At 42.2% G+C, this 27,297-nt stretch overlaps 1 protein-coding gene across 1 annotated transcript in view; it reads left to right on the forward strand.

The window, feature by feature from the left end:
* Positions 1-27,297, forward strand: part of SLC15A4 (solute carrier family 15 member 4) — a 42,224-nt gene that overhangs the window by 7,831 nt on the left and 7,096 nt on the right. Inside the window, exons 2-6 of the mRNA XM_090062857.1 lie at positions 3,215-3,510; positions 4,402-4,570; positions 6,467-6,544; positions 13,849-14,017; positions 18,186-18,341. Coding sequence (XP_089918983.1) covers positions 3,215-3,510; positions 4,402-4,570; positions 6,467-6,544; positions 13,849-14,017; positions 18,186-18,341 — 868 coding nt within the window. The remainder of the gene's footprint in view (positions 1-3,214; positions 3,511-4,401; positions 4,571-6,466; positions 6,545-13,848; positions 14,018-18,185; positions 18,342-27,297) is intronic.

Below are 27,297 nucleotides of genomic sequence, written 5' to 3' on the forward strand. Positions count from 1 at the left end.
TTCTTTGCAATTTGGAAGGTTGTGCTTGTGGTGGCTGCATAACTTGCTAGCACTTTACTTGCATGTATGCCACTTTGATTTACAAAGAAAAGTTGATGTGAAGTGATGGTGAAGGCGTAACTGATGTTGATAAAGGGATCAGATGCAGGTGGTGACTGTAAGAAAGCTTGAGAGAGAGAAGCTGCTACTGGGTTTAGGCTTCAGCCTCTGGCTGTTAGCCTGCAGTTCATGTACTGAGATGCTTTACGTCTTTCTAGGTACATATAACAGAAACGGGTATCTAATAGTTTTTGTTCCATATTTGTATACTTTTCATTTATTACCATAAGAAATAGTTTCTTAGAGGGGAGTAATATGCACGTGTTTAATGGGACTGGAACATGGAAGCTCAGCAAGGACTGGAAGCCAGATTTTTCGTGGTCAGTTAGTTGGATGGGCCAGGACATTTCTACCGTTTCTAACCTGATATATCAGTAACTTCTTTGAACTGATGTGTTGGCTCATGGTCTTGTTCAAACTGGCAAATTTTGTTCCTCTAATTCTCCATTAGTGTTAGTAAAGGTGGGTGCTGTGGTAGTTGTAGCCAGTCAAGCCAATGCTAAAAAAAGCAGAGATCAGTCAATACCTCAGTTTCTATTCTTGCTTCTCTCTCACTGTAACAAGACATAGAAGTGAGATTGAGAGCATACAAGCATAGATTTGGTATTTGATCACAATAGGAATTGCAGGGTTCTGTCCCCAAACTACTACTTTTTTTTTAAACCTACAGAGTCTGCATCCAATGTAAAGGTGTACATAGTTTGATGATTTATGCACTCTGTTTTGCCCTCTCTGGTCTGCTCTGCTAAATCTTAATTTTATATGGGAGACACCTTGGCTTTGAGCTAGCGATTATGTAGCTGAAAATAACATGTAAATTTGAAAAGAGAGGCAATTGCAGGAAGTTTCCATTCTTCCCTAGTTCACAACAGTTTTGCCTGCCTCCTCTAACCACTACCTGGTTAAATGTTACAGGCAAGCTTGGCAAGTTATGTTATTCTTCTATGGGAAACTCCCAAGCTGCATAAACAAGGGAACTCCTTTCCTCTCCCCCCCCCCTTTTTTTTTAAGCTTGGTTTTTTAAGATATAGCTAGCCTTTTTGAAGGAAATCTAAGATGCACCTGAGAGAGCCTTTCAGTTTTCTGAGTACCCAGTATATGAGAAGAGAGAGCATTTGATTCTTAGTCACAAAATATCTAACTCAGCTAAACTGGTACATGACACTGAATCATTAGCCCCTTTTAGTAGATTCTGAGCTACAGGATACCATTTCTAAATGTTAGTAAAGATCTATCAGGTGCTGTAGGCTTCTTTGCAGAGTTGTAGCCTCATTATCTAAAGAAAGGATTTGTTTATTTGAATTTTGCATGTTTAGCTGCTTTGGTTTTCATCTTATTTATGTAGAACTGGTATTTACATTTTAAAAAGTTGTCTATAATGTTTTATACAGATTTGGGGATTGTATGAGAGATAAGTTAATGGTTGTGTTCGAGTGACGCCATAGCCATGATGGTCTAGAAAATACATGAGGGGCAAGGATTTTTGTGGCTAACCATCTGTTATTGAATTAACCTTATGCTTGGGATGGACATAGACAAGCTTTCAAAAGCAGCATATTCACCTTCAGTTCTAAGACCTTCTTCTAGACCTGAAGAAGTATAGCGCGTTTCAGAAGCTTGTCTATCACAGCCATACAGTTGGCCCAATAAAAGATATCACCTACAAAAATCCTTTTTTCTTACTTTCAGATAATGAATGATCATACAAATTAAAGGCTGGAAGGGATCTTGAGCCCAACCCCCCTGCTCTGGGCAGGAATACTGCTAAGATAGAATGATGCCAGCAAGGCGTCTGTCCGGTCTCCTCTTGAAGACTTCCAGGGTTGGGGACTGGACCACCTCCTTGGGAAGAATATTCCAGATTCTGGTCACCCTTACTCTAAATAAGTTCTTCCTTACATGCAACTTGAAAGCATCCTGTAACAGTTTATGGCCATTGTTCCTTGTCCTCCCCTGGGGCGCCCTAGAGAACAGTTTCTCTCCCAGTTCCTTATATTCACCCCTTACGTACTTCTAGATGGCCACGAGTCCCACTTCAGTCTTCCCTTCCACAGGCTTAATGGTCTCAGATCCCTTAATCTTTGCTCATAAGGTTTGTCCTCCAGGCCCTTAATCATTTTTGTGTGGCCCTTCTCTGGACCCTTTTAAGATTCTCCACATTGGTTGTTTTTTTTTTTCTTTCTTTGAAGTGTGGCGCCCAGACCTGGAACTGGACGGTGCCCAAACTTATGTTTGCAGCCCACCTGTGGAGATATTTAGCTAGAGCGATCAGGAGAAAAATAGTTTGTGTTCAATTTGATTTTATAGACAGATAAATCTGTTTTGTGTGCGTTTCTGTTGGGTTTTTGTATTAAACCCCCAGCAACCTTGAGTTGTTGTTGTTGTTGTTGTTTTTAATTTATTTATTTGTGTATTTAGGGGGTGTCTCTTCTATGTACGCTTTTAATGATAACGCTTGCTATAGGATTAAAACTGTGATATGAAGCTTTTTGCTTCAGTTGCCATGTTGTGTAGTTAGCCCTTTTCAAGGATCCCCCTCCCCCCAAATATTTATAGGCCATTTTAGCAGAAAAGCTGTTTTAGTCTTTAGTTATGACTTTTGTGACTTTTGAAGCCTACAAAATACAATACATGGAGTCAAAAACTGTGTAAAGCATATGTAGTAGAAAAAATATGCTTGAAAAAAGAACCCAAACTCCCAAGCATGTGTGTTTAATACTTCAGTTAACTTATATGTGAACATTCAAGTTGGATGTTTAGCTTGACTGCTGCAGGGGCTGTGAGACTGTTGAACAGACCACTTCATTTTAGGATATTGTGTTTAGGAAAATAGCTATATCTAAGAGATGCTAATGTAGTGGGAGTAATATCTGACTCTGTGTCGGTCAGGTCTGATGCAGCTTTTCTGCCTAAATATTGAACTTCATGGAGTGTTAATAATTTGATTGGCACTTTTTGGATATCATGCTAAGTCCACAATACCTCAGTCATTTAGTTAGTCCATAAATTAGAACTAGGGTCTCTTATATATGATAGTTGATTGAACCCTACTTATTGAAATTCACTGTCATCAGAAATCTAATGACTTTTTTTTTTTTTTCCCCCTTTATTATAGGTCAAGGATCGGGGTCCAGAAGCCACAAGAAGATTTTTTAATTGGTTTTATTGGAGTATTAATTTAGGAGCCATTCTCTCCCTGGGAGGCATTGCATATATTCAGCAGAATGTGAGCTTTGTTATTGGATATATCATCCCCACGGTTTGCATTGGAATTTCATTCATGGTGTTTCTATGTGGTCAGAGTTTCTTCATCACAAAGCCACCTGATGGAAGTGCCTTCACAGACATGTTTAAGATTCTCACGTATTCTTGTTGTTCACGAAAGAGACTCAGAGAGCAACCACCTAATAGGTTTGTAAAGAACTCTTCAGTAGAGGCTTAATTGACTTGGGTGAAATTTCAGGATCTCAAACTGGTATGGTTTAATTTTATGGCTGGCTGGTAGCCAGCAGTTATATATTTTAATGTTCCCTGTGCAATTTCAGAATCCTATTTTCACTTGGAACTTAAGAGTATATATTATTATAACAAATACCTTCTTGCCATCTAGTCTCTGGCAGGAAAATCAGGCTTGCTCTTTTTTGGCTCCTTCAAAAAGTTGTCTACTTTCCTTTTAAGCCTTTTTTTAACCCACATCTCGGATTCTGCACTGCATTTCTTCACAGAGCACTAATTCCTTCTTATTTCTGCTTTGCTTTGTCACTGGGTGCTGCTTAATTTCTAAAACCATTTTGATCTTCCTTTAGTGAAACGGCAGACTTCATTGGTTAGTTGAGCTGTGTAAATACTCTTTCTGGCAAGTCTGTTCGACATGCAAAGAAATAAGTGTGGAATAGAAGTTTAAGTTAGCCACTGTAGGATGACAAAAGATTTTGAGTCCTGTACACAATGTACAGTTTGATATGCCTGGCTGGCAAAAGTGCTTAAATCTTTTAAAATAAGCTAACTTTTCATTGAATGTATAAATCAAGTATATTCTCAGTATTGTAGTTCTCTCTCCTGCCCTGGATGTAAGCAACCATTAGAACATACAGTATGCTTAATAAATTTTCATTATGACCATATTCATTTGTCCTTTCAACTCCTGATGATCCACTGGTGACCAGACTGTTTTGCCTTCTGTATTTAGAAGTCATTTTGCCTGGTTTGAAGTCAAGGAGGTTTTTTGTATGGGGAAAAAAAAAAAACAACCCAAGGCTATTAGTGAGTTTTTTTTCATTAACTCCTCTTTATTTTCACTAGCGAAAACCAGGGAGTGCTTCAGCAACCTCGTAAACAGAGTCTGTTTGAGATGGCAAAGATGTCTCGGGGAGGGCCATTCAGAGAAGATAAAGTAGAAGACATGAAAGCCCTTGTCAAGATTATCCCTGTCTTTTTGGCTCTGATACCTTACTGGACAGTATATTTTCAGGTTAGTCACCCTGATGAGTTAAGTTTTTTCATTTTATGCAGCTAAGCAATGTACTTCCAAACATAATAGCCATAACTTTATATTGTATAACTCTACACTACAATTGGAAGCTCTGCAGGCTCTGTCATTATATCACAGTTCTGAGCCTTGATTGTAAATATTTATTCTTCTCTGAAAATTGCCTTGTATAACACCAACCTTGAAGGAATACTTTAAAAAGCTTTTCGGGGAAAATGTTCCCTAAGCTTTTGTTACATCATCAAAATAGTTCAGCGATTTCAGTAACAATGTAATTCCAAAAGGTGGGAAGAAGTCTTGCATAATTTAGATAAACTGTATTTCATAATTTACTTAATAAAAATATGCTTGTTAATTTCAGTTACTTTCCTTTCCTTTCCCCTGCCTGAGAGTAGTTGTCAGAGATGATGTTAGCAACCTCATGCTGGCAAAAATAAAGGAGTCAGTGCTGAGTAACGATGATGATTTCTGACTAACTGTTTTGCTAAGCAGTACTGTGAGCTAGCTTGTGCCTTCTTCAGTCAGCGTGTCCGGAAATCTAAATGTAAATTACTGTGTAGCTTCTTTCGCTCCTCAACTGAAAAGTATTTTAAGAAAACATGATTCTTAGGAATATTTTCAGGTATTTTATGTTAACAAGCATCTTAAATTGTAAGAACCTTCAGTATTGTATCTTCTGTTGAAATGCACTCAAGTCTTGCTAATGAAACAAGGTAGGCCAATGTAATTTAAACCCTTTCCCTTTCTGGTTCTGCTACAGTAGTTGGATGCTGCAGTCTTTAGGTTGTGTACATCACAGATAATTTAGTCCTTTAAAATTAGAGGTGCCCCAATACATTGGCACCGATATGAGAAAAATTGAGGATATCGGTAATTGGCTATTTTTGGCTCATGTGGCTGATAATGTGTCCGATAAATGCCCCATGCATGCATGCAGCCACAGTTCAACACGCAGGCGGCCAGGAGTGCTGCTTGGCAGCGTGGAGAGCAACTGAATCCAGCTGGTAAGTCTGTTGGGGAAAGGAAGGGGCATGGGGGGCAGATCAAGGCCCCCGCACATCCCTGGAGGGCACGGGGGATGCGTGCCCCTAGATCTGCCCGTCGGCTGAGGCGTTGCCGGGCTCTTTGCGGCAAAGGGCTGGGCTGGGCTGTGCTCAGGACAGGCAGTGGTGGCACAGGGTTGTGGGGAACTGCAGCTATGTCAAAATTTGCTGTAGTCTTCACTCCCGGTGCCACTGCCACCTGCCCTGAGCACAGCCCAGTCCTGCCCCATACCAGGACTAGCCCAGTGCTGCCCGTGGCCACAGCCTGCAGCAGCAGTCTGCTGTGCCCTGTGCGCAGATCCAAGGACTCCCCCCCCCCCCCCCCCCGGCCCCTTGTGCCCTCCCGGGGTGCATGCAGCCATGGAAGCTGCCCCGTGTCCCCCAGATGAGCTGCTTGCTGCTCTGTCCTGTGCCCCGCTGTGCCCTTGCTGTGCAGCACACACCCCAGCTCCACTCTGTCCCTCCTTGTGGGGATTCCCCCCCTTCCATTCCCCCACAACAGATTTACCAGCTGGTTGCTGCTTTCCATGCTGCGGGGCTGCGTACTAGAATCAGATAGGCATTGGCCAATATGGCTATTAAAAAATTAGCCGTCGGTATCAGCCCAAAAGCTCTCTATCCGTGCACCTGTATTTAAAGTTTCTGTATAAAGTCATGGGATTTTGTGGGGGAGGGTTGGGTTTTTTTTTTTTTAAGATGTTTTGTGTGTGTGGCAGGGTGAGGGGAGAGAGTGGGAATTTTAGATGTAGTTCTTCTTGGCTGAAACATTAAGAATATTTTCAGTTTAGTGTGCGACTTGTCCAGGTAACTCTGGCCACTCATTTCTTTGTGTTAGATGCAGACTACATATGTGTTGCAAAGTCTTCATCTGAAGATTCCTGAAATTTCAAATGATACCAAACCCAGTCATACGGTAAGTACGGCAAAATGCATTTTAATTTCATTTGTTTGGCTGACACGCAAATCTGAGCTTCGGACAAGTTCTTCTGAATCAAGATAATGATTTGATGTGTGGTGACATGGATGCTAATTGCTTATTTTAGAGTTCATGGGTGTTTGTCTTCCTTCAACTTCAACAGTAAAATAGTTGTAGCTACCTGGAGTTGACTAACAGAACCATGTTTAACATAATTTTACCCATACTTGTTTATTCAGACTTGTTTCAGAATTAAACTTTAGGGAGTACTGGAATGATTTCTTCAGTAAATGTTCTTCGGGGGCCTGTACAGAGTAACACAATGTAGCACTCCCTTTAAAACAGCTACAGTTTATTTTTGTATAAGTATACAAAAAAAAAAAAAAAAAAAAAGAAGTTTGCACCCGCCCCTGTCCTGGTAGCTCTAGATGTTGTTTTCAGTATACTAGCAAGTGCTCTGTGTGTATGTAATATATGTGTGTGAAGTGAGCAAAAAGCTTGATGGTCAGAGTTTGCAAATCATTTCCAAACCTATATATATAATTTGCAAGCTCTGACCATCAAACTTTGCTCACTTTTTTATAGTACTTTGTACATAGAGCATTTGTTTCAGAATCAGAATTAGTTTAAATAAACAAAGAAAAGCATTATCGGCTTTAAAATGCCATTTATGACATATGACCATTTTCCTAAATTTAAGCTGTCTTTATACAACTCAGCTGTAATGTATACTTTAAACTGTGCAGAATTTGAGGCAAGGATGGTAGAACAATAACCCTAGTGTTTTTTACTTTATACTTCTAAACAGCATATAAGAGAACTTGAGCTCTCATCTGCAGTGCATCAATTATAGCCATTCCTGCCTCGTTTTGAAGTCTTCAGCAGTTCTCTGCACATTTTTTTAAACAAGCTCAAGTAAGTTTATGTGCTTCTGTCACTTCCCATTGTATTTGGGTTATCTGAAGGACATTAGCACAGAACGCCACATTATAAATTCAGTCCCTTTTTTAAAAGATACCATAATTATTCCTATCCATGAAAATGTAGGTGATTTTGAGGTAGTTGAAGAAGAGCAGTAATATAAGATTTGGGACATAGCTTCATGGCTCATCAGATGTTCATTTTTCTTTGACTATGCTGTATGTGTGTCTGTGCTAAAATTAATGAGATAAAAGCTGTGCATATTTCCTCTTGATATAGAAACAGTGTATTAAGGTAGAGTATGTGCATGCCCTTCAATTTGCAGACACCTGATAAGAGGAGAAAATGAAAAAGGCATGTATTAGAAAAATAGTGATTGCATTGTGTGACATACCAGAGTGTTAGGGGTACTTGTTCCTCTGTTCAGCCTTATCAAATACAGTAACGCTGTAAAACTTCCTAAATTCTTGATTCTAATTATTTTCAAAATTGGTCCTTGTTTCTTTTATGCGCTGCTGGTTAATGTTAAGATATAGCAAGTCAGCTACTTCCATGTAGCTGACTTTCACCTGCACCTATTTTGGGGAAAATTTTACAGCTCCTGAAGTTCTGCTGAATCTCCCCAAGTAAACAAACAGATCTATTCATCCAAATTGTAAAGCTGGATGCTTTTCCCAAAAGGATTTCAAGGTTATTAACCATAGTCTTGTGACTCTGACCTACATCAAAATATTTAGTAGTTTCAACAATTAATTGTTGAAATGTTCTGAATCCACAGTCTTGAAATAGTTGGAGAACATGGGCAAATGTGTTAACTACTTGAATTAACTTCTTTTCATGGTCAACTTCCTGTGATTTTCAAAGCAGCTGATTGTGAACAAGGAAAGAGTGATTGGTGTCAGGCAAGAAGGCAGTGGTATTTTAATAATTGCCTACTAGACTTCCTGTGGACATGATTATGGGGTCTGTGGCAGCACACCTTTGGGTGCCTGCCACTTTAAGGCTGGAGCAGGCAACCAGCAGGTGCCTGATTAGGGTGGCCATTTTAAAACTAAGGTCAGCCAGATAGAGCTAGCAGAGTGTTGCTTGCAGCTGAGAGAGGGATCACCCAGCTGAGGCTCACAACGTGCTGGAGGTAAGGGCGGGAGCTATGGGGGATGGTTTGGAGGCTCCTGGTCCTGGGCACGACCTAAAACTGGACCCTGCCGGGGATGGGTGGCCTGGTGGGGCTCTTGATGGCATGGGAGCCCCTAGCAAATGCCAGACCAGTTGCCACCCTGGTGAAAGGCAGGTCAGGGTGCCTTAACAGCCCCTAGCCCCCATCTTGGCTGGGTTACATCTAGCAGGTGGGGCCAGGCACTGCTGAGGCTACCTGAGCACACAGGGGATTGTGACCCCGGAGGCCCCAGGAAGGGACAAAAGTGTAGCCCCAGAGAGGGGGCAGTAGCATGGCCCCAGGGAGAAGACAGGTGTATAGCCCTAGGGAAGAGGACAGAGTTGTGTAGGCCTGAAGGGCTGTGCGCGTGGGGCCAGATGGAGTAGGACTGAACTGGGGAGTAGGCCTGAAGGACAGTCCCAGGCAGAGCCAACCAGGGCAAATTAGCTTGTGCGGGGCCCCACCCCAATCCCGCATGCTCTGAATGTGAAGAAGCTTCTGCTGCCATTGGCGGTGGCACTTGGGGATTAGCGAATGGCCAGATGCGAAGCCAGTGGCAGTGGTGCAGTCACCATGGCCACTCTGCCTGGCTCTGCGTGGGACCGAGGCCGTCACCCCAATTGTCCCCCCCCCCCCAACCTACCTAGACAGCTGTGGTCCCAGGGGCATGTTGAGTAGGGCCAAACTGGGAGTAAACCTGAAGGACGGCACAAGGGCCAGACCCATGAGTACTTGCTTATGAGAAGACCCCAGGACGGGATATGGTGCAGAGCCCATAAAGTGGGTATAGTAGGAACCCCGTGTTGGGATAGAGGCCAGAGTATGTCTGTGGATGCCTTGGGCCGTAGTTTGGGCCAGAGGCTGAGTGGGAGGAGGGAAGGTGGGGCTCAGCCAGAGAGTTGGGGGCAAGTCCTGACACCGGTAAGCCCTCCACTGCTAGGAGGCTGAGTGTGGGTTGAAAGTCAGACTTAAGGTTGAGCATAATGACCTGCTGTTCCAGGGAGGGAGTGAGAATCCCTATGAGACCCTGGAGCACCAGTCAAGGTGTCGGTTATGAACATCATGTGGAAGCCATCTGCGAGGCATGGGCCACCATATAGGTAAGGTTCAGAGCAGTGGATAGCGCCACCTGGCATCAGGGCCTGTAATGGGTAGTCTCCTGCATTTACCACCAGTAAAACATCACAGCAAAGTCATGGTGGGCGAGACTGGGCGGACTGCCCCATAGAGGCAGGTGGGTGGGCTGACTGGAGATATGGCCCCAAGCATGCCGCCTGTCACAGGGTTGTTAAAAAGCTAATGTCCAATCTGTGCTAATACTCATTGTTGCTGTCAACAGTGGGAGATTTTGAAGGAGTCTAGGTGTAGATAAGATTTCATGTTGAGAGAACAGCAAAGTTTTTATTACTTAGCTTGATAGGAGTCAGTCTTCTGGGAGGCATGTCACAAATTAGCCCCACATCATCTCCAAGTGCCACTCTGATCCCCTTCTCTGCTGCGTGCCCCGCACAGAAGCTGCCTGTGCCACAGGTTGGCTACCCCTGACCTAGCTTATTAAAGAAGAGGTAAGTTTTATGCTTGCCCATTCTAATTCTAACTTTGTACAAGTCAAAGTCAAGTGATTATTGGCTATTACATATAGGATTGTAGGATACGAACTACCATGCTGGAAGTTCAGTTAAAGCTTATTGTCTGTTTCATTGCATTTTATATTATGAAATGTGAGCCGATTTGCACTGAGTGGTCAATGTGGTTTTTTTTTTTTTGGTTTTTTTTTTGGTTTTTGGGTTTTTTTTTTTGTGTGTGTGTTGTTTATGGGGTTGTTGGTTTGTTTGTTTTTTTTTAACTTGAACATTCTGGAGACCCATGGCAGCCCTGATTTTCCTGTTTAAACTCTAGAAAACTTCCATCTCTTGGTAACTTTAAGTATTTTCACACGCTCATTAGCCAACTTGGGATAGAGACTTGACATTTAAAGATTGGCTCTGCATTTGAAGCACTCAGAAATTGAAGTGTGTTTCATTCTGATGATTTGATTTTTTTAAACCCACATTTAGTTCTGTGAATCTTATTTATCTTCTGCATACAGCCTCTCCCAAAGCCTGACTGACTTGGGCAGATATGGGAGGAGGTAATTCTAAATATGGAATTTTTAATATCCTGGGTTTAAAATTGTATGGCTTTGGGGTGAGTTCTAGACTTGAACGCAGTTGCTGGCAAAGTTAGATGCTTTTTATGTGAACATTATCTTGAAGAATCTTCCTTTGACCAAAATATTGGCTGGAGAATTATATTTTGAACATATTTTAAATTCAGTCAGCGGCTGTTGGCTTTTGTAGTTTGAGTAACATTCAGAGCAAAATCACTGCCGTTTGGTAGGCTGAATATTCCAAATGCTGTATTTTTTAAGTTGTGTAATATACTTGTAGTGTTTCATTGAATATTTTTGCCATTTTTTGCCATAAACAGATTCTGAATATTCTAAAGATCAGTAGAATTTACCATTCATATGGACTGGGAGTCTGAGCTGCTCAGTCTTGCAAATTGGAAAGGATACAGGCATTCCACAATACACTGTGTTCATTTGACAGCTGTAATTTAATTTTAATTCTGTTTTGCATTGCATAAAATAATTTCTACTATTCTATGATGCATTTATGAAAAGTTATCATCTTAATAATTGATCTATAGCACCTGGTTCTTAACTATTTCTTATGATTGGGGTAGGAGGAACAATGAGCAACGCTGTCAGACTCGAGTACATCATTTTATTTTGGAAGCAAAATAAACAAGCAGGAAATATCTGATTGCCTTCAATCAGTTTTTTAGCATACATGTCATTAATATTGGCTTTGATTGCTGTTCAAAACGCATCTTGGTATATAGTAATTAAAATAATGTCTAAGCTTTTGTTTACCAGATTTGAGTGGCACAATCGATCATTCCACAGACAGGTGTTCTGTGACTAATAGATCTTAATGGCAGAAAAGCTCCCACAGGATAATGATTTTCCATTCCTCAAATTACAGGATGTAAACAGAGCAAATACTAGATGATCCTAATGCCCTTCTCAGCCAAAAGGAGGCAGTGTTCAGTCTGATTTTTTTTTCTTTTTTTTTTTTTTTTTTGCCATCTGCTACTGCACTTATTTTCATTGGTGACAGTTCAAAACAAAGCCTGTATCAGTAGCTCCAGAATTTTACCAGCCTATGCGCATCAGTACTGTATTCAACTGCACATTTTTGCAGTTTTCCTGTATATTCTCCTGTCAACCTCAGTACTAACCTTCTAATTTCCTTTTGGTTATGAGAAACATTGGAGGGTCTTTTGGGTAATACATTGCCTATGAGTAGGGACTTACTGAATTTGCAATTTTGCTGATTCTGCAAAATCTGGCATTGCCTGCAAAATCCAAGCAATGCCCACGAAATCTTCAGATGGGGGGGAAAAATATCTTATGGCAAAACTTATGAAAAATGATGGCGTTTCAGAAGGAGCCAGCAGTACTCGCACTGGCAGCCCACCTGAGCAGAAAAGAGGGATGGAGGACTGCTTCCTCAAAGGGTTGCCAAGAAGCTGGTTGCCAGGGGCAAGGCCTCATGACAGGCAGCCCTTGCAGCCAGTCAGAGGCATGGTGGGGAGGGGGCTGCTGCACCCTGTCTGTGAAATGCCTGCTGGGCCCTGTGTTCTGCCTGTGAAATCAGCAGACAGCTGCTGCGAATTAGGTCCCTATTTAGGCTACATGAGGCTTCGGTCACCAATTTGATTCGGAGGAGATTTGGCCCAGTTTTGTCAGCCAGATCTCCGACTCTGAATCAAATTGGGAGACCCATTACAAAGTCCGAATTGCATCCAAAATCTCTGAATTGATTTGATGACCAAAGGGCCCCCCCCCTCCCCCCCCCCACCTGGCACCCACCCAGCAGCTGCCCCATGGCATCGGTGCTGTATGGCTCAGCAGGTTGCCTCATTCTGTCTGGGAGCTGGGGCTGAGTGCTGGTGGCCTTCAGGTGACTGCGGGAGCCACCCCCATCCAGACAGTGCTTGACACGCTGCCAAACCACATGCACCCGCATGGTGCTCTGCCATGAGCCCTCAGAGGCCCTGATCCCTGTTGCTGCAGCTGGTGAGTGCAGGACTTTTTAAAGGGCCAGGAGGCTGCGGCTGGGTCGAGAATGGGGCTGGACAGGGTAGCCATGGGGGCTTGTCTCCCCGGGTGAGCCGAATAGTCGCCAAATCTCTGATTCTGATTCAGCCCAAATTGAATTGCTGTCCTCCGAATCATCTGAATCCGAATTGATTACTTCCCTATTTGCAGGGGCCTAGTCCCTATCCTGTGAGTCCAAGTGTTGAGAACCAGTGGCCCAAATAGAAGTACTTTAAAATTCAGAGTCCATTTTGGAAGTGGTTGCCATTCACGGGGTTAAACTGTACATTCGTACTATAGTTTGATGCTGAATATACAGCTTTTCAGGATAAAGCCTTTACTGTTTTAGATTTTTCCATTAGTGCCTGTTGACTACAATGTTGCGCATTCTGGGTTTCTTAAACTACATCCTTACTAGGGCACAGGTGAATAAATCAGCTGATTCTTTACAGATACACTGACACAAGTTCAGCTAAGAGACTTACTCCATTTGGTAACACTCCTGCTATGCCAACTGTGAGAGTGCACTGCACTGTCACTTTTAAAGCAGATCTCCACTGATTTCTGGAAAAAGTGTTTTTGGAGGATGATTTTTTTTTGGTTGTTTACTGTCACACTTCTTTGCTTAAACACCCTCTTTCCTCACACTTCTATTGTTGGGATTATTAGGTTTGACAGAAGGTACTGATGTAGAAGACAGCTTGCCTTCTTATAATATCAACTCTGAACATTTAACATTAAAAGAAAATGTTTACGTAGGCCTCTTTGGCAGTGGAACGTCTGCCAAGCTCGGCACAAATGGGGATGCTTCCCCTGAGAAGGAAAATGCAGTGCTACCTCAGCTACTAGAGGGAACCCCCATTTTTATTCTTAAACCAGTAGGAATTTAAAGTATCAAGACAAAGTAAAACCTGAAAAGTTGAGCCAAGAAAAATGTATTAAACCTGATTATTGAGAAAAGATTGAAATAACCTCTGGCCACGAAATGTAGTGCATGCTTCAGTTTCTTTTGGGACTTTCAGTATTTCCTGAAAGAATAGTTTGTTTTTGCTAACCTAATCTGTCTGCTGTTTTCAGTTTCCAGCTGCCTGGTTGACTATGTTTGATGCAGTGCTCATTCTGATTCTAATACCCTTGAAGGATAAATTGGTAGACCCTGTTCTGAAGAGGCATGGTTTACTCCCATCATCCTTGAAGAGGATTGCAGTTGGAATGTTCTTTGTGATGTGTTCGGCATTTGCAGCTGGTAAGGAAGCAATTTAGGCATATGTTTGTCCAACTGCTTCTGCTGTGAGTACCTACTGTGGCATCCAGGATCTTGATGTAACAAGGTCTTGCATGTAGAATTGCCATCCTTTATTGTTGCTTATCGTAAGGTGTACACAGCTACTTCCATTTCAATGCTACTTGTGCCTGAAACTCTTTTACATGGTGGCAGTTTAAGTAATGACTTCCAGGACAGAAGATGCTTATTCTCCAATAAGTGACTATTAATGTTCAAATTGAGCATGCTGTAGTAACAAAAGAGTTGCTTGTATAATCTCTGATACTGCCTCTGTGAAGGCCTTAGTCTGTACTATTTTACTGCTGGAAGAAAGCATTCCATCTGAGTTTGAAGCTTCAAATCAATAAAATAAATATGAAATCTGCTATAGTCTTAAGTATTATGGAACCATAAAGAAATATCACCTGACCTTAATACTAAATTAAAGTAAAAAATTAAGCATAGGCACACTAGGATGCCTACATCAAATTAGTATTTGTCTATGTCCATCAGATTTCAAAATATTGAATACACTGAAATGCTGTTTAAAACGGTTTGCCTTCAGTTGAAGTAATAAAGTTGGCTTATTGCTGAGCAAGACTTTTCTCCTACTTTGGCTTCCCCCCACCCCCGCCTTAATGTTCCCTAATGTTTGGGACTTATTGTAGTGTAAAATAGCTTAGCTGTAGCATGAAGGGAAAAAGATGGCATCTCTGTTAAAATCATAAATCATCTGCTTTTGAGAATGATTTAAAGTTGTTAAGCACTGCTGATGTGGAACTGAACATCTCTGAGCAATGCTTCATAGAACCTATAGCCTTCACCTAGTATCAGTGTAATGAACATATTGATAAAGCATTATAGCGTTAAATAAATTAATCTTAGCACTTGTAATCTCCTATATTTTAGTAAGGGGGACACTTTATAGGGCTATTAAGGCTTCTCTCAATGAGAGAAGTAATTACCTTATTAGGCCAAGGTCATTTTTATATGTGGGCAAGTAAAGTTCTGTCTGCAAAGTCATTTAAACTTAAATGACTCAAAATACAGATTATTTCTTTTATTGCAAATGTTCCCCTCTGCCAGTAGGGGGCAACAGTGACAAAAATGTTGCTCCTCCGTCTCAGGAATAGAACTTGTCAGAATGTTTAACCGATTTCAAAATGCTTTTCTTTCTTTACTATTTGGTCCATATACTGTTTTAGAACTAATACTTGTGTTGCAGAACGGTCCGAGGTAGCAAAAACTGAACTTTTTCAAATGACCTTTGGTACTCATTTCTGTCCCAGGTGTTTGGTAATCCATAAATCCTGCCATTCTTTTTTTTTTCCCCCAGCAGAAGTTCAGTTTCAGTTCTGGAGCTGAAATAATAATGACATGTATTATCACAGAGGGAGAAGTTCCCAACTGGCCTGAATGAGCGATGATGGTTTTTATCATTTTATCTTATAAAAACTAATTCGATTCCTAAACTGGGTCATAGCCACCCAAGCACCTATTAATGACACATCTTGATGAAAATATGGAACAGTACGAAGACACTGATAACTTAAATTTTCTGCCCTAGAAGTAACTTAATGATTTGTTTGCTTTATTTCCATTTTGGCATGCTTGTCTGACTTGCAGTAGTTTAATACTGTTTAGGTTGCTCATTATATTGTTTAGATTATTTTAAATATCTTATAAATTGGGTGAGAATACAACCTATTAGATTTAATGAACATCTGCCATGCTTCATGCATTTTTATCGTAAATTCTGAGCAGCAGTATTTAAGGTTATTCAACTGGAAAATCAACTTCATTTATAAGTTTTAAACAATTACAGCAAGAACTTAATCTTTAGCGTTTTAATAGTTACAAAAATCTTAAACTTGAAAGCTTATACTTTCAAAAATGGCCTAGCAAAGAATGATAGGCACTGGCTTATAAAATATTCAGACAAATTTAAGCAAAGGTAGTCTGAATGAGAAGCTTCAGAAATAGGAGTACCTTCTTGGTGGCTTATTATCTGCTAAAGTTGCTTATAGCTTGAAGAATATAGCATAGTTGTACCATATGTCTTTGAAGCAAAGTCATTTCACACTATTGTATATATGAGAATGAAATTTCAACCAAGGCCTTAAATGATTATGCAGCATAGTGTTTAAAAACATTCTGAAACTTAAGTGCTAAATTATGAGCTTTTGAATGTCTATTGCTATATTTAAAAAAAAAAAAAAATGTTTTAAGTACATTACATTTTTGCAGCTAAGTATCTAGCATGATGCACTGAAACATCCTTGGATAGTTGGTGAAAGATGCCTAAAATTACAATAGGCAAATGTGCAGCTAAAAAAACATATGCGGGATATCCTGAAGAGATGATATTTTTGGCAGTAGTGATACTGAGATCACAACAGTTCCTACCCTGGAAATCAAAACATTGTGTGTTTTGTATGCTTTTTGAAAGCGGCAACATCTTAAAATATGTTCAAAGGGGCAGTTAGCTGCAAGAGTGCTGGAGGAGTTTCAGGAGTAATACAGTATGTTGATTTTTCTGCACTTGCCCTTTAAGTGATTTTTCTTTCCTGGAATTGAACTACCAAGAACGAATAAACTTGTGTGATAGTACAGGAGTTGTAGAAATCAGAGGTCCGGAACTGCAACAATCAGTTCTGTCACCATATCCCCACAGCCAAATTTCTGGACTGGTGGAGAGCCCCGCGGGCCGGCTGACATGGCCCCATTGGCCAGATCATCATATCAGCGCACAGTCACCCTGCACCAGATCTGATACGCGAGTTTGGCTGATGCATGGAATCATGCTACAGTTTCTGGTGTGTAGACTTATATCAGCATTTAGGATTGTATCCACAAACTGACCCTATGTGTTAAACTTATGCTGGATCAGGCCTGCAGACACGTGCCACCCTGCGCCCCCCCCCCCCCACAGAGGATCTGGGCGGTGGACTAGGCCACGGGACCACAGTTTGAGCACCACAGGTCTATCTAGTTTACCTAATTTGGCATTTGGTGTTTTGGGGCATGTGTGATTGGCAGTATATATAGCAATAATCCACTTATCTTGTAATGGGAAGTAGAATGGGAGAAATTGGCTACCAGAGTTTAATCATTTTTGCTTACCCCCTGTATAGATGATGTTGCAGATATTCTGTGCAACATGGATGACTTTTTTTTATTAGGATTATACATCATACCAAGTATCAAGTCCAATTTTGATCCTCTTAAGACTGAACCTGGCTGACCCTGATAAGCCCTGGGGTGGGAAGCCTGTATATGGACTGCCTGAAAATGGCTTAATGATTTAGAAGGTGCAGTTCTTCCTCTTGAATCAGTAATGAGCTGTTATACCAAATTGTTGGACTGTGGGGTTCCAATACTGAAGGTGACTTCTGGGTGAAGCATGAAGTAGAAGTTTTGGTCACTCGTGGTAATTAGATGTTTATGCATCCTTCGTAATAGTAGGCCTAAATTCAGTCTCCACACTGCTTACCAAAATTCCTTTGAAAATGCAGCTGAACGAGAGTCACATCCTGCTCTAAATTGTCCTATTGTGCTGAGCACTGTTGAACAATTTGCTTTATTTCATAGTCTGTATTTCATTGTTTTGTAAAGTGATTTCTGTGTATGGTACAGCTTGTAAATCAAGGTGTGGTGAACTTTTTAGTTGAAAGGTGCTAAATAAACAGAAGTCATGATCATATGTATAGTAGTTTACTGGTAAAAGGTGTTAATGTCCCACAAGTGATCATTTTGATAAGTAAAATGCTTACTGATTTACTGCCTTCATGCTTGTAGATGCAATAATTCAACTCTGCAGAGAAATAGCAATGAGACTGCTTTAAAAAAAAGTGTGTATGAGAATATTCGAAGTAATCCATGTGAAACAGAGTAAGGATATGTGTAATCGTAGCTGGTAAATGAAAATAGAATCCCTCATGTTATGGGAGAAGAACTGTATTTCCTGAAACAGTTGTAGAAGTAGAATGTGCTGTGTTTTATGTGAAAATATCAGGAAATACGTTTTCTTTAATAGTCTGTAAGCTTTTATTGCATAATTGCCAGGCAGCAACTGGGTCCTATATACTTTGAAATGTGAACAAACGGTTTTTGCATTTGGGAACAATCCTTTTCCTGTTTTGCCTCCTAGGAATTCTAGAAAGCTACAGGCTTAAACTGGTAAAGGTTAAGACGATTAATCAGACTATTGGAAATGTTACATATCATGCTGCTGATTTGCCTGTGTGGTGGCAGGTTCCTCAATATGTGCTGATTGGCTTCAGTGAAATATTTGCAAGTATAGCAGGTAAGATTTTTTTTTTCCCTAAGTCTTCCTCTTCACATGCCTTTTGTCTGGCCATTTAGTTTTCAACTACTTTACAACCAGTACATAATAAATATTTTCAGGGAAAGAATTCAAATATCATAGGGTATGCTGGCGCCAACCATAACAGACTGCATATAATTGTTTGGACATTTACTATTTATATTTGCAAAATCGTTGAAAATAAGTATTTCAGTAGGGTCTGAGCATATATTAAGGCCATAGAGGGACAATAAGATTTAAATAAATATCAACAACATCAGGAAATAAAAAGTATGCCTCCTGATGCAGTTTAATAGCCTTCATTTTTTATTTAAATAAAAAAAACACGATAAGATACTTGAGGAAAATTTGGATTTTTTTTAAAGAATATGGGATAAATTGTTAGAAAAATTATTTAGAATCCACAATCAAGATCTCTGGAAGGAAAGGAAAGAACAAGTGTATCCTACTAAAGAGAGCAGGGTTTTGTGTTTTTTTTGTTTTTGTTTTTTAACTCTTTTCCAGTAAATTCCTAAATACAGTTGTCTTCCTTGCTACTCTTTTTAAAGAGAGGCAGAGAGGAATATGACATGAATGAGTAGCAGCAGCTCAAATTCAGAACAATCTGGAGTTTAGTATGAGCCCAGCCAGTGAATGCAGTGAATGGCCACATTTGAAGCTTGAGCATTAACCTTTGCACAGACCTATGAGTGCATGCTCAGAATCTTGTTGAATATTTTATTGTAGTCATTAGTGGATAATTAAAAACAAAACAACTGCCTCTGTTTTTCTCCTCCTCTGCTCAATGGTAGGGCCTTATTATGTACATTTTCTTTAGGAGAAACTTCCAGTTGAGGATTTTTTAATTTTTTTTAATTTTTTTTTTTTTTTTTGTTACAGTTGTGGGATTTCTGCTTGGAGCTAAACATAAAATGTTAAATTAACAGCCAGTTATTGATTTAACTTTTTCCCTTCAAATACCTGTACAATTAAGATAAAATATAGTTCTTCCTTTTAACCACTCCCATATGATAAGATTGCCTGCATTGTTTTCTGCATATTAAGCTACTTTCCCCCCTTCCTATCTTGAACAAATCAATGGGCTAGATCTGCAGCTTGGTGCTTGAAACAGGGCAGTCCCATACCTCGTTTGTTTCCATGAAGAGCTTAGTCCATTAGTCTTCCGTATCCATCCATCCTGCTTTCATGTTACTGCTGCTAAGGCCTCCTGAGTGAGTGGGTCTGGGTTTTAGCGCAGAAAAGTGGGGGGAAATGTATTCTGAAATGCTGTGAAGCAGCGTTATACAATTGTCTTACTGGCCAACAGACATACAGTCTGTGGTCATCTTTTACAGTTCAAAAGTTAATGAAACTGTTCCACCATGTTCAAATATTGGAGTTACTGCATCAGAGGCCACTTCGGTAGCCAGCAGATTCCTACCGTTGCCTACTGAGTACTGTTCTGTTTTCACAACCCTCAGCTCCCTCAAGCATGTGTTGCCATGTTAGGCTTTCTACCTACAAGTTGGTTACTTTCAACTCATTTTGCCAACTGCAACTTTCTCCTTAACTTCCATGACATTTTTTTCCCCACGGTTTTCATGTTTGACTACAGATTTGTTTAACCTAAGAATTTAGTTAATAAGGGGTCCTCCTCAGATGATGCAAGTATTCCTCTACTGTTTTTTTTTCCCCTTATTTCATAGATTTCATAGACATTGGGGCTGGAAGGGACCTCGGGAGGTCATCGAGTCCAGCCCCCTGCCTAAAGGGCAGGAAGTCAGCTGGGGTCATAAGATCCCAGCAAGATAAGCATCCAATTTACTCTTGAAGGTGTTCAGTGTAGGTGCTTGAACCACCTCCGCTGGCAGACTGTTCCAGACCGTGGGGGCTCGGACAGTAAAGAAATTCTTCCTTATGTCCAGCCTGAAACGGTCTTGCAGGAGTTTGTGACCGTTCGACCTCATCATCCCTTGGGGCGCTCTGGTGAACAAAGGTTCCCCCAGATCCTGGTGGTCACCCCTGATAAACTTATAGGTGGCCATCAGATCACCCCGAGCCTGTGCTTTTCCAGGCTAAAGAGTCCCGTGGCTCTCAGCCTGTCATCGTAAGGTCTGCTTTCCTGACCTCTGATCATGCGCGTGGCTCTCCTCTGGACTCTCTCTCAAGCTTCTCCACATCCTTTTTGAATTGTGGAGCCCAAAACTTAGTAGATCAGAACTACTCATCTAGTCTGGGACTGTGTTGGGCTAGAGCAATGATTCTCAAACTGGGTTCCATGCCACCCTTGCTCGCACTGAGATCCTTTTGAGGGTGCCATGTAGCGTGTTCAGTTTGCAGACATGATTCGGAAGATTAAGCCCAGAGATTTCAAATGAGAATCCATAGTGTTAAAAACATTATGACCTGTTGTGATTGTTTGAGTTCTTTGCAACAGAAGATTTGGTTTTTTGGGGTGTTTGTTTGTTTTTTTTTCTGTAGTCAAAAAAACAAGTGAAAACTAAGAACTGGGATTTTCCAAGGGGAGCCTTGAGTCTACAGAGGTTGAGGACCACTTGGCTGGAGGAAAACAACTTTAATACAAAGCGGAGTTGTCAGGTGGTTAAAGCACCAGCTAACAGACCTGGCCTGTCACAGTAAATTGGCTTCACCTCCCTCTAACTAATTGTAAAATTGGGATAGTTCCTTTAATTCAGAAGGGTGTGAGACTTATGATAAACTTTTTTTTTAAGAGCCCTAGTGGGGTAGTGCAGTATAGTTCCCTGTCCAATCTGCTGCTCTGCTTTCTGCTTCTTGCCCTCTTGCTCTGTGTTGCCTGCCTTCTCCACAACCGCTCTGCACCACAGACACAGAAGCTGCCCAAGGCACTTGTACCACAGGTTGACCACCCTGTGTTAGTATATACCTAGTACTCTAACGGCTGTTTCTGACTCTTCCAAATCACCCACTGGAATTCATACGTTTAGAAAGCTTTTTCAACTGTAAAGGTTTAAGTCTTAAGTTTTACTGTCTTTCACAGACAGAAAGTAGCGTGTAAAGTAGTAGTTGCTTAGCAACTTTTTAGGGGTCATGTGAACTAAATCTGAATTTGGATTCACAGGTGACTTGCAGGAAACATCTGTGTTCTTTTCAAAGAATGCAGTCTGTTCCTTGTACACACTTTCCTTTCTCCTTTTTGACCAGAACCATTGGCATTATAGTTTCTCAAGAAAGAACTAGCAAGTGCATAGTTTGTCAGAGAGTTGGTACCTTTAACAAATAAGGCCATGTATCCTGCTTATGCTAGGCCCTTAAGTTTCCTTATGCAAGTACACTGTAGGTCTCTTGCACTTGCTGCAGCTGCAACAGCTTTTCAGCTTCAAAAACTGTTCGTTGGCCAAATGTTAGGGGGAAATGTGCAAAATCCTGTTTGAATTGGTGTTCTCTACAGCCCTTAATTGCTTTATATATTACCCTTTCATTCTGTTTAACAAAGCTTTATTTCAATTTTCTCAACGTTTTATCTAATTAAATAACTAATAACTGTAAGAAGGCACCTCAGGATTGAACAGTGTGTGTATATACTCTAGATACGTGATATTTGAATTGGGTGGGAGCATTCTTTGTACTTTGGGATTCACTTTGAAAAGGTAAAGGAAATGGTTACAAAGCTGCAGTGGCTTGAAAGCACTTTTTTGTGAAAGGACTAAATATCTTAAGAACTGAAACATAAGTTTGTTTTTGTTTACAGTACAGCTGAGCATACTTTTATTAAATCACATTAGTTTCACTTGAGGTAGCTTTAAAAAGATGACACACATTGCATTAATCTTTTGTATTATTCCCTGCAATCCTCTCAAAGAACCCTTATTTAGCTGGGAATCATAATCTCACATGACAACACCAACTAGAGGGTTTAATTTCAAAACTGCTTGTTTGAGGTAGCATGAAATTGTTATCAATGGCTGCCAGCAGGCAAGAATCTCTCTGAAGGCAAAGAAAAGATTTTGTTTTCTTTATGCCAGATTAAATATTAGAGCTACTAGGTACATTATTCAGGTTCAGAAGCATGAATCATTTTGTGGCAGAGAAGGGTAGCAATGTACCCATTTTGGCTTTTTCCAGAGGTAACGTTTAAACCAATACTCTTTTATGAAAGGAACTGGTTTAAAAAATCAGTCAGGGTTCCTTTTAGGCTGGATACAGCCATTCATTTCTATTGTTAAATATGTTGGAGAAAAATCTCACTCTTGAAAAAATAGCTCAGGAGCTGGAGTGTAATGTATTATAGCCCTTGGCTGGATAGTTCTCCAGTCAGGGGACACACACAGTCACCCCGCCCTTAAGGAAGCCCCTTAGGTGACGATCTGTTCTCTCTCTTGCCTGGGAAAGGGGCAGGCTGTAAATAGGCACTCCCCACCCACCCCTGCCCTCCCCAACTCTCCATCTAGTTTTTAAATCATGTTGTTTGCCTCCCAGATGAGTTGCATGTAGGGTGATTTTGGAGGTAGATGCATGGTGAGGCAGGGGCTGGGAACAGCTACCCTAGTCCTGGGTCCCGACTCCCTAGCTTTTAAATTGCTGAGCATGCCACGCAGCTGATCCATGAACTTGGGCACTGATAGCTTCCCTAAGCCAGGTTCCTGATCCCTCTCCCTTCCCAGTCTACAGGAGAGGCAGGAGGAGCTGCCTCCTGCACCTTCTAAAGACTGGGGTGACTCCAGCCTCCAGAAGGCACTGGGGAGGGGTTGAGCTCCACTCAGGGAGGAGTTGAGCTTTGGGGAAGCATTCGATCTCCTGGGAGAAACTTGCCTGGAAGCCAGTTCTGCCTGATTGCAGTTAGGTTTTCTTTTCCCCCCCACAACAGACATTTTTGGTTAGGGAGAAACGTTATAAACACTTTTTTCTACCAGGAGAACAGAGCCTTACCCTGTGAATTTCAGTTTAAATTGTGCAACTCATACCATTGCTAGTCACTTGACAATCTCTGCTACTTTGGCCACTTGACAGCTCCAGTCATTTTAACGAACAGCTATAATGTTAGCATAGTCCAATGCAAACAACTGGCTGCATATTCTTAGTGTCTGGCTGAATGGTTCATTTATGGGACATATCCTAATTGCAATTAGTGGCCCAAAGTTTCTAGCGTTTTTTTTTCCCCTCTCTTAGCCCCTTTTCTAAGTGTATTTCCTACAGCAAATGAAAATTCTTTTTTTCCCCTCATGCATGTGACTTGTAACTTAGCTGATAGTCTCATTCTTGATTTTTAAAGTGCAGTGGAGTCCCTATTTGGACTTCTGGATAGGGCTCTTCAAACTCTTCTTCAGTCATAGAGAGGTTGCTTTTGCCCCACTTAAAATGTATTTAGTTTTAAGTAAGAGAGAAATGTGATTGTGGTTCTCTCTGACCTGGCTAGTTGACCCACATGCCTTGAAGCCTAACATCTTTCCTTAAAGGGAAAAGTCATTGCGTATAAGGCAAATTATGTTCATGTCAAAACGGCAAATACTCCTTCATTTGGATTTTTTCATGGAGTTGGCTTCCCTACTTCAGTTTACCATGATGCCTCTTTTTGCAGAGAGAAGGTTAAGAAGGACCTTAGAGACAAGCTGTTCGAGAAAATTATTCTGGCGCACATCCAGGAGGGGCCAGTAGGGAACTGCATGCTTAGGGGCAACCAACACGGGTTCATCAGTGGCAGGTCCTGTCAGACCAACCTGGTAGCCTTTTACGATCAGATCACCAGATCATTAGATGCAGGGGAAGCAGTGGACATCGTCTTCCTGGACTTCCGGAAGGCTTTTGACACTCTCTCACCCCGTTCTCATTAAGAAACTGGGGGGCTGTGGTGTAGACACCCACACAGTCAAATGGGTCGCCAACTGGCTGGAGGGCTGCACCCAGAGGGTGGTAGTGGATGGGTCCTTCTCAACCTGGAAGGACGTGGGCAGTGGGGCTCCGCAGGGCTCGGTCCTTGGGCCCGCACTGCTCAACATCTTCATCAGTGATTTGGACGAGGGGGTAAAAAGCACCCTGTTCAAATTTGCTGATAACACTAAGATGTGGGGGGACTTGGGCACACTAGAAGGAAGCAACAGGCTACAATCAGACCTAGACAGGTTACAAAGGTGGGTGGATGAGAATAGGATGGGTTTCAACACAGACAAGTGCAAGGTGCTGCACCTCGGGAGGAACAACCGGCACCATACCTACAGGTTGGGGAACTCCCCTCTTATCAGCACGGAGGCAGAAAAGGATCTTGGGGTCGTCATTGACTCCAAGATGAACATGGGGAGGCAGTCACGAAGGCCAACTGTACCTTGTCATGCATCCACAGATGCATTTCAAGCAGGCCAAAAGAGGTGATCCTCCCCCTCTATGCGGCACTGGTCAGGCCGCAGCTGGAGTACTGCATCCAGTTCTGGGCGCCGCACTTCAAGAGGGATGTGGACAGCGTCGAGAGGGTCCAGAGGAGGCCACTCGCATGATCAGGGGACAGCAGGGCAGGCCCTATGAGGAGAGGCTACGGGACCTGAACCTGTTCAGCCTCCGCAGGAAAAGGCTGGGGGGGGATCTTGTGGCCTGTCATAAACTAGTCAGGGGGGATCAGCAGGCACTGGGGGAGTCGCTGTTCCCCCGAGCACTTCCAGGAGTGACCAGGAATAACGGTCACAAGCTGGCAGAGGATAGGTTTAGGTTAGACATCAGGAGGCGCAACTTCACAGTCAGGGCGGGTAGGGTCTGAACCGACTTCCAAGAGAGGTGGTGCAAGCTCCTACCCTGGGGTTTTTTAAGAGGAGGTTAGATGTACACCTTGCTGGGGTCATTTGACCCCAGTACTCTTTCCTGTCATGGCAGGGGGTCGGACTAGATGATCTGCTCAGGTCCCTTCCGACCCTAGAAACTATGAAACCGTTTGAGTGATGTAGCCATGATGGTCCTGAAGAGATTCAAGAGGCAAGAATTTTTGTGGGCAATAACTTTTATTGGACCAATTGAATGGCTGGGATATACTTAAACCAGCTTTTGAATACAGTGCTTTCTTCTTCATGTCTGAGCAAACAGCAGGCACAGCTAAGGTTAAATATTAGGGGTGCGTGAAGCAGGCCCTATTTGATTCGGATTTGGATCCAGCCTGAATCAAGGACAGTGATTTGGTTAGTTGATTCGGATCGCTGTCCCTGATTCGATTCGACCGAATCTGAAGATTTGATGCTGATTCGGACATAGACGCAGCTTTAAATGTTTTTCCTACATACCTCGATGTACCAGCACAGCTTGTGAAAGCTGTGATGCATGAAATGTCCCACAGGAGTGCATGCAGGGGGGCCTTCCACATGCTCGGCAGTGAACCCGGAAGTGGACCGGCAGTACTTCTGGGTCTGCTGGGGAGCATGCTAGGGGGCCTCCGTACCCTCTTGGCTCGGTGATCAGCTGCGGGGGGACCCTGGTGCCCCCCCCCCCCCCACCCCAGACCCAGGAGCCACCAGTCGCTGAGCCAGGGAGGCCCCCTGGCATGCTCTCCTATGGATCCGGAAGTGCTTCTGGTCCACTTACAGGTCTGCTGCTGAGTGTGCTGTGGAAACCCCCACGCTCCTGTGGGATGCTCCATGTGCCCCAGCATCGCAGCATTCATGAGCCGCCTGGTACCTAGAGGTATGTAGAAAAAAGTTTTAAAGCTGTGTTTATGTCCAAATCATCAAATGTTTCCAAATTGATTTGAAGGGTTCCAATTCGATATGGATTTGGAGACATCAGCATCTACCTCTTGACCTTTTATCTGCAGACCAGATCTTGACTGCAGTTCTGCAGAGGTATGCCAGTATGCGACTAGCCCTGTGAGTAGCCTCATTGGGCATTTATACGCATTTGTCTGCTGTGAAGTGTCGGAGATCCAACAGATTAATTGAGTCTGCTCCACTTGTGAGCTGGTGTTCTTGGCGCTGTGTCGCATACGTTTCAGTAAATGGTGAAATGCATGTCAGGGCTGAGAAAATGGTGGCGGTGCACTTTTGAACTAACACCTTCCATGTGTCTTGGTTCAAAAGCATGCCACTGCCATTTTCTCAGCACTGATATGCATATCACCATTTGTACAAATGCATGTGCCACAGCACCGAGCACTTTTAAAAGCTCCCAATGCTGTAGTGCAAACGTGAGTACAAATGCCCATTGGTTTCTGTATGACTTCACTTACTATACAGTTAAGCACATTCAGGATTGGGCCTGTTCCAATATTTCCTGGTGGGATTTAAGCTCTGTAGCCTGGGTCTGTTTTTCCAGTTAATCTCACTATTTTGTAAACATTGTTTGTCTGTTAAGCTTCAGTGGGGGGAGACTTAAGAAAGATTAACGATCTCCCACCTCCAGACTGGAGGGAGAGATGACACAGGCAGTTGGCTTGCATACAGATTTTACATCCCTGTGCCTTAAGTTGCAATGAAAACGTACACGTACCCAGAAATGCAAAACTGATACAGCTACATTGCAGCCACGAACTCAACAGCAATATGCCTGGATCAGAGAATGGAAACCAAATGACGGAGTCTGGGTCTTGCTAACTCGGACTACTCTGTGAGAGTTCATACGAGTAAAAACACCACTGTGGGTTACTTCGGAGCAAGACATCTTCGTTAGCAGGAGTGTGCAAAATTTCACCTGGCTTTTCATTTCAAAGCTGTTTCAATGCCTTTCGAGCTTGAAATAGCAAAATCAAAACGAAACAAAAGCCTTTGAAACAGCTTTGAAACGAAACAAGGGAGCTCAAAACGTTTCAGGTTTGAAAACCAGGCTTACTGACTTCAGCGCTGGTCCCATCTGGCAGCGCCGGCCTCCTGTCATCCAGTAGGCAGATCGGCAGCTCCCTGCACCCCTAGGAGGGCTGTGCGGGCTGTGCCAGAGTCCTCCCAGGGGTGTGGGCCCCCAGTCTGCCTGCCAGATGACAGACCAGTACTGGACACAGCCTGCACCCAGCGCC

This window comes from Crocodylus siamensis, chromosome 9, assembly GCF_052110815.1.
Source record: "Crocodylus siamensis isolate JL-2025a chromosome 9, ASM5211081v1, whole genome shotgun sequence".
Classification (NCBI taxonomy): Eukaryota; Metazoa; Chordata; order Crocodylia; family Crocodylidae; genus Crocodylus; species Crocodylus siamensis.